The 8,187-nt window shown below is 35.6% G+C and overlaps 1 protein-coding gene across 1 annotated transcript in view; it reads left to right on the forward strand.

Annotated features, from left to right (window-relative positions):
• The window catches only part of SH3PXD2A (SH3 and PX domains 2A), a 243,262-nt gene that overhangs the window by 75,966 nt on the left and 159,109 nt on the right, over nt 1–8,187 (forward strand). The window contains exon 4 of the mRNA XM_015812791.2: nt 7,493–7,569. Coding sequence (XP_015668277.2) covers nt 7,493–7,569 — 77 coding nt within the window. The remainder of the gene's footprint in view (nt 1–7,492; nt 7,570–8,187) is intronic.

Genomic DNA, 8,187 nt, shown 5'->3' on the forward strand with positions numbered 1-8,187 from the left:
GTTAATTGGAAGATGTGAACCATGACCCCAAAATAGAGGCAGGGAAAAATGCTTGGAATGTATGCGTAACGGAAGAGAAGCCAGACCTAAGCATTTCCACCATGCTGTACTGACGTCTCTGTAACCTTAATAAATGCTTTTAGGAGAAAATATGCCTGAAAGTCCTTTTAAGTGTTTCGTTAATCAGACACATGACATCTAGCATATATACCAAGTCACACAGAGTGCTGTTACCGTACTACTGAAGTAGTACCTATTTATCTACTTGCATTTTCATGCTTTCAAACTACTAGGTGGGCAGGAGCTGGGGCAAGTAACAGGAGGTCACTGCATAGTACAGCACTTGGGTCTTGAACCCGGACTGTCAGCTTTCCAGCTGACAAGCTCAGCATCTTTAACTGCTCAGCCATTGCACCCACTCATAAGCGTCATTACTGCATTACAATTAATCAGCAAACAATTTCAAAGACATTTTTAAGCTTTGCCTCCAAATTTGCAACAGTTGTTGTTTGAATAGCAAAGGACTGGAAGCAACCAACAGATTGTTCTGACGTAAGTTTACATGGAACAAATCTCATCCAGTTCATTGGATTTTAATTATAAGTATTTATATGTGATTGTAGCCTAAGTGATAAAATAAAATAGCAAGATGCAAGAAAAAATAATAATTGTTTCCATGTAAGGATGTTAAAGATGTTCTTACATGGAAACTGAAGGTGATAGGGTGGATGCTGTACCAAATGTACAAAATTGTTCTCAATAAAACTATATGGGGATTTTCTCTCAATGGGCAGGATTCCTTTTTGAAAATTGTTTGGGACATATGTACACATATATTGTAATAGAAAATATCGTATTACACTCCATTTGTGCTTCCTGAAATAGCAGCAAGAAGAGGATTTTATTAACAGCTTTTCTTCTTCTATTTTGTTCTGTATGACTGACACAAATTTGACCTTGTTTTGTTCCAGATATTGAGCTTGTTGTATTTTTGGGTAGCAATCTTGTGGAATCATAGCTATTATTCTAAATAGAAAATAAGTTGTCCATTAATGCCTTTTCTTTTCCAAAACAGCCTATTTTCTATTAATTTTTCAATGTGCAAACACTTTTCTATCTGTAATGTGTATGGAATCCTACATATTATTTTAGTTCTCAAGATATGAAGCTGTAAGCTAATAAGTAAGAAAGGTCTCACTGATCCAATGCTCAGGTTGTGATTTTTAAAATATCTAGTTGGTGTGTAGAGTCAGTGGTCATATAAAAGTGATAGTGCAGGAGTTCCTTACAATCCTTCACAAAGCTTTATTCTGAAAAAACAATGATGTATTTAGAGATAAATATAGTCCCGAAAACACACACACACAAACACAGAGACATGCACTTACCAATGGTACATACATAATATTCATTTGTTTAGGGATAAAAAGACAGTAAGATAACTCAGTTTTCCAATATCCATGTTACAAACAAGAATAATAGTTGGCAGTTCCATTATTATATATCAATTTGCTGGAACATATTGGGTCTATTGATTGTCTTGGTTCATGTTGTTTCTTGTCTAAAACAGTCCTGAGTTTGAAGGGTAAAAATAACAGTAAAGGGTAAAATGCAGTATTTGCAATTCTGCTGACTGGCAGAGTTTGATTCTCACAGGCTCAAGGTTGACTCAACCTTCCACCCTTCCAAAGTCAGTAAAAGGAGGACCCAGATTATTGGGGGCAATATGCTGACTCTGTAAACTGCTTAGAGAGGGCTGTAAAGCACTGTGAAGAGGTATATAAGTCTAAATGCTATTGCTATTGCTAAAATAATATGAATCCCTTTCACTCATTTAAAAATTAAAGCTAAAAAAATGAATCACCATCTGATTGAGCTTGTTGCTATAGAGAAAGCAATCAGTCCTTAGCAGTGTGCTAAAATTATGGATTTCTTTGAAATAGTTATCTTGTGTTGCATGGGGTCAAATTCTGCTTCTTAGGACAAATCTCTGCCTATTTAGGATATGAAGATTTCAGAAAGTACTTCCAGTCTACATAGTCCATGTGACATTCAGATGCAAGTATGGGGTGGGAGCTCAATGGATCGCTCAGTGTCTTTAGGCCATGTGGTTGTAAAGATGATGGCATCTATCTATCATCAGGTGGGAACTGGAGACCATAAGTCTACCACCCTTTGAGAGGTAAGTAAGATTTCTGGTGTCAGAATTTTATAAACGATAGCCAGTTCTGCATAGCACAGCAGCACCCAGGAACAAAGGCAAGCAGTATTTCAGGAGTTGTTGCTTCTTTTTGCTGTGCTTAGAAAGAAGGCTCAGCTTGTTTGGGCCAGTGTTTTTGTAGCAGCCTAACCAGTTTGGCTGCTTTCATGATTGTAGATTCATGTGCAATTATTCAAAATCCAAAACCATATTTGTCTATTTACATCTTTCCTCCTAGGTTTATCAGTATTCATTTTACCTAATGCTTGCCTTCTTGTAAAGTTTTTTTCTTTTTTAAATCACAAAACCACAGAGCAAAGATGAAGAGGAATACATTTTGGTAGGGACATATTTCTGTATAAGAGACAGTGAAGTAATACGCAAAAAAGCAATCTCTGGGTAAATGTCTAAATACTTTTGCTTTGACTGGAGAATGTGATTGGTCAATGTGGCATGATCATGTTTCTTCTGATATGAACATTTGCAGTTATAACAAGTTCCCTGTTAAAAGCTAAAGTGTCAATGAATGCAAACCTGACATCCAAGTTATACTTATTTTGCCTTATATCAAAAGAGTGTTAGTTATTCTTGAGGACACAGTAATATGTATTCATCTGTGGTGGGGAAAAATTAAAAGGAATCTGTAGCACCTTTTCCAACTATACAGGTAGGTAGTCCTCAGGACCACAACTGAGCCCAAAATTTAGGTTACTAAGTGAGAAATTTGTTAAGTGAGTTTTGCCTCGTTTTACCACTTTTCTCACCACATTTGTTAAGTGAATCACTGCAGTTCTTAAATTAGTAACACTGTTGTTAAGTGCATCTGGTTTCTCCATTGACGTTCCTTGTCAGAAGTTGCAAAAGGGGATCACATGACCCCAGGACACTGCAACCGTCATAAATGTGAGTCAGTTGTCAAGCATCCGAACGTAAATCACATAACCACGGGGATGCTGTAACAGTCATAAGTGTGAAAAATGGTGATGAGTCATTTTTGTCAGTGCTGTTGTAATTTTGAACAATCACTAAATGAACTGTTGTAAGTGGACGACTACCTGTAATAAAGTTTATTAAAAAGCAAAGCTGCAGCTCACAAACATTTAAGGCTTTCAATAAAATATGTTAGAAAAAGTGCTATCAGATTCATAACTTTTTGCCATTAATTCTTATATTTCAATTTTTTATTTCATGGATAGATAACCTGTGGTTCTCCAGATGCTGAGTTATATCTCCTGTCATCTTTCACGTAGGCCAGATAGGCAGCTGTTTAGCTCATCTTCAATGCTTATTTTAACTTTCCGCAGTTCTGCATAGACTCAAATAGAGCTCTGTTATGGAAAGAATTGAATTTGAGACTTTCTGCAGTAAAATAATACGAACAGCCTTGCTGGATCATACCAGAATGCTGTTCCAAATATTACTATCGAGAGGCCAGCATGAATGAAAGGATGGAACAGCATCTTTTCATATTCCTCATGAAATGCACAGTTCAAAACATGTGTCCTTCTATTTAATTGTGCTTGTTGCATCAAGACTGAAATGAAGAAGCTTAGGCAGATTGTAAGGCTATTGGAATCATTGCTCACATTTAAGATCTTGCAATGTTTTTTGTGGGTGCTATGTTGTAAGAATTATATTATCACTGATTAGGAATATTCTTGGATGCCCTGATGAATTTTAAATTAAGTGCCAGAGTATAATACAGAATATAATTGTAATTGTGTTAAATTTTAAAATCTATTTCTTCTGGTATATTCTTGTTTTAAATTGTGAATGACATTTGATCGCTATCTGATATTTTAGTTTGTAACTGCTCAATAATCTGCTTCATCAATCAGTGTATGATTTCAGCACTTTAAACTGATTGTCAGACTCTTTGATAAGCCCTTGCCAAAAATGTGGCAGTACAGATTTCTTGACTTAAAGATACAAGACTGATTCTGTCACTGTTCACTAATATTACATGTTGTCTTTTTTTAATCTGTCAAGTTTCTGCTTTATTTAGCTTCAGAAAGATATCAAAGAGATGTTGCAATAAAGTGGGCGCTTTTAATTTTTTTTAGGAAATCAATAGAATAGAATAGAATAGAATAGAATAGAATAGAATAGAATAGAATAGAATAGAATAGAATAGAATAGGAAGGGGACCTTGGAGTCTTCTAGTCCAGCCCCCTGCTCAAGCAGGAGAACCTATACCATCTCAGAGAAGTGACTGTCTAGCCTCTTCTTAAAAATCTCCAGTGATGGAGTGCCCACAATTTTTGGAAGCAAGCTGTTCCACTGGTTAATTGTCCTCACTGGCAGGAAGTTTCTCCTTAATTCCAGGTTGCTTCTCTCTTTGATCAGTTTCCAGCCATTGTTTCTTGTCCTGTCCTCTGGTGCTTTGGAGAATAATTTGACCCCCTCTTCTTTGTGGAAGCCCCTCAAATACTGGAATACTGCTATCATGTCACCTATTTCTTCTTTTCTTTAGACGAGCCAAACCCAAGTCCTGCAGCCGTTCTTCATATGTTTTAGTCTCCAGGCCTTTGATCATCTTAGTTGCTCCTCTCTGAATTTTTTTTCAGACTCTCAACATCTTTTTTGTGAAATGGTGACCAAAATTGGCTGCAGTATTCCAGGTGTGGTCTTACTAGGGTTTTATAAAGTGGTGCTAATACTTCGTGTGATCTTGATTCTATGCCTCTGTTTATACAACCCAGGATTGTATTAGCTTTTTTGGTTGCTGCTGCACACTGTTGGCTCATAGTCAAGTGATCGTCCACTAGGATTCCAAGGTCCCTCTCACAGTTACTGTTTTTGAGCCAGGTCTCGCCTAATCTGTACTTGTACCTTTGATTTTTCCTGCCTAAATGTAAAACTTTGCTTTTCTCCACATTGAAACTCATTTTGTTGGATAGGGCCCATTGTTCAAGTTTGTCAAGATCTTTTTGGATCCTGGGTTTGTCTTTTGGGGTGTTGGCTACTCCTGTCAGTTTGGTGTCATCTGCAAATTTGATGTGTTCCCTTTCAATTCCCTCATCTAAGTCATTTATGATGACATTGAAGAGTACTGGGTCTAAGGCTGAACCTTGTGATATCCCACTGCTTACTGCTTTCCATGTGGATGTAGTGCCATTGAGAATACATTGAGGACAGTATGGACACAAATTGCATATTATTACAGTTTGTTGATTACTGAGATAGATGAACTTTCTGTTTAGTCACAAGAACACTTTCTGTCCAATGCTGCCTTTCTCTTGCTTCAAGCAATCTGCTAATATTGATGGTTTGCAAATTTGATTGTATGTAACAGAGGCTTAACTGTTCATTGTCTTTTAGATACTTGCAAAGAATTTCCTAGTGAGAAATTTGGCCTGTGGTACCAATTATATGTTTATATTTATTCAGAGCATAGTAACAATAGCTAAAGATAAGGGAGAAATATTTTTCTCTAAAGGGGAAGGTCTTCTTTCATGGTTCCATTTATTCATCACTTCATACTTGCTATTCTAAAGTTGGGAATAAAATCTCTACTTTTTAATGCTGGAGTAGATCATATGGTACTAATGAAGGCTTAAAGGAAAGCCAATTTGAGATCTACCAGATGAAATCTTTTCCTTTCCTGGAAATAGACCAATACACTTCATTGTAATTATTTTTGGCAATGTGTATATTATTTTCCTGGCTTTCTAGAAATCTGTAAACAGTAGCTTTGGTCTTGATATTCTTTAAAGAATCAAATGTAAATCCAATCATCTATGCACAAGAACTATTATGAATGAATTATATTGATTGTATACTGTATATTACATTTAAAGCTTAATAAGGTTTGCAGAATTGATATATGCATGTGTGATATATCATTGAAAATACTAAGTCCAGAACCTAATTGTTTATCTTTCCTATTGCTTCTGCTAGCCCAAATACTTTAGTCCTTTATCCCTTCTTTCTTATTCCTCTCTTTTCATCTGACTGGAGTAAATCCTATATAAGATCTTATTAACCTACTTTTCTACATCCTCAGTGTGTGTTTTAATGCTACTACTTTCCTCCTCTAAAGAGGAAAATTGAGCTAACTACAAATTACAGCAGCCAAATGGAGAATTTTTAAAATAGTAGTGGTGGTTATGAGAGTAACAAATTTTTGTACAGAATTCTGAACTCTGAGTAACAGCTTAATACAAATGGGATAGCAAATCGTAACTGTCAAGTTAAGGACAATAAATGACACCATTAGATTATGTCCACAGTAGTAATCTTAGCTCTAATCTAATATTCTCAATCAGCAATGTCTTTTTAGACATATTATAGTTGCACATTTACTAGTCTTCATTAATAATTTAGCAGGTTTTTACTTTCCATGCTTTTTCCATTTTAGATAAACATTTGGGTATACATTAGATTACCTTTTCTGTCTGTGCACATTTTCCAATTTGCCTCTAAGTACTTGCTGAATAAATCATACTAATTTTACTTAGAATGTGCTTCTTTAATATTGTATCTTTGTCTTCTTCAGCAGATAGCTGAATTCAGAATATGGCTGAATTAGGAGTATTACTGAATTACAATGGAATGAAATATACATCTGTCAATACACAAAAACAGATCTAACTCCCTTAAGCTAATATTTTCAATGAATTTAAAAGAAATTTCCATCCATTTGGGATGGATTTGTGTTGATTTGAAAAGCATGGCAAGCTAAAGTTATTTGGTTACCTTCTTTAAAATACGTCAGAGAAATGTGTTTGTCTGCTTTTTAAACAAGCTTTTATAGATTGCTGTCCATTTCTAGAATATGTATGTATGTATAATACATACTATATAAACATATAGTTTTTGTTGGAAGATAGGAAATGGAGTGGAGAGGGAGGAAATAATAAACTGGTGAATCAGTGAGAATGTTTTATTATTTATTTGCTTATTTAATTCTGTATACTCTGAAACAAAATACTACTTAAGGTACTCAAAACTTTTGTGTATTGATCAATTAGTTCATAATTATCCTTTTGATTCCTTTTTGGGATGTTGCAATTCTTACTTCAAAATGTGTGTAGTAATACACAAGTAAGTGAAAGTTATGTTTGAACATCATGTTTATTAAAACAACTACAGAAATATATATGAATAATTGTGCACTTTTCCTTCTCTAAAAATTTCAGAATAAGTAAATTTAGCAAAACCCACTTATGGCTACTTAGGTGTAAAGTAGAATGCATCAGCTATTTCCATCTATATGTGAATCAAAATGACAATGATATAAATAATTTTGGCAAGACACACATTTAATCTCTGTATCTTCTTTATCACTAGGGAAAATCCTATTCCGAAGAAGTCACATTCGAGATGTAGCTGTGAAGAGATTAAAGCCGATTGATGAATACTGCAGGGTAAGTGACACTTCCTCTTAAAACACAGTGAAAAATGCATAGCATTTATTTCTTTATACACTTTTTAATATATTGCTTATATATATAATATAAATGCATAGCATTTATTCCTTTATACACATTTTAATATATTGCATATATACTATGCTGTGCTGTGCTGTGCTGTGCTGTGCTGTGCTGTGCTGTGCTATGCTATGCTATGCTATACTATACTATATTAAATTGCTTATTCCCTATGTGGCTTATAGTCAAAATAAAACCAAATAAAGTAACAGAAAATGAAACAATATCTCATCTGAGCTGAGGGTGATGAAGCGTCGGAAGAGATGCCTAGAGAGTAATTGGAGGGCCACCTGCTCCGAATCTGATCGGAAATTGGTAAAGTCCCATTTAAGGACTTACCTAGTAGCGATAAGAGCGGCAAAACGCAACTATTTCTCCGCTCTTATCGCGTCTGCAGGTAACCGATCTGCCGCCCTGTTTAGGGTGTCCCGCTCCCTCCTTCATCAGAGGGTCCGGGATGTCCCTTTGCAGGGTCGGGCAGAGGAATTTGGGTGTTACCTGCATGACAAAATCGATCGGATCCGGGCCGGGTTAGCCTCCGATTGGACTAGTTCA

Source organism: Protobothrops mucrosquamatus, unplaced genomic scaffold (assembly GCF_001527695.2).
Source record: "Protobothrops mucrosquamatus isolate PMUCROS unplaced genomic scaffold, P.Mucros_1.0 scaffold110, whole genome shotgun sequence".
NCBI lineage: Eukaryota > Metazoa > Chordata > Lepidosauria > Squamata > Viperidae > Protobothrops > Protobothrops mucrosquamatus.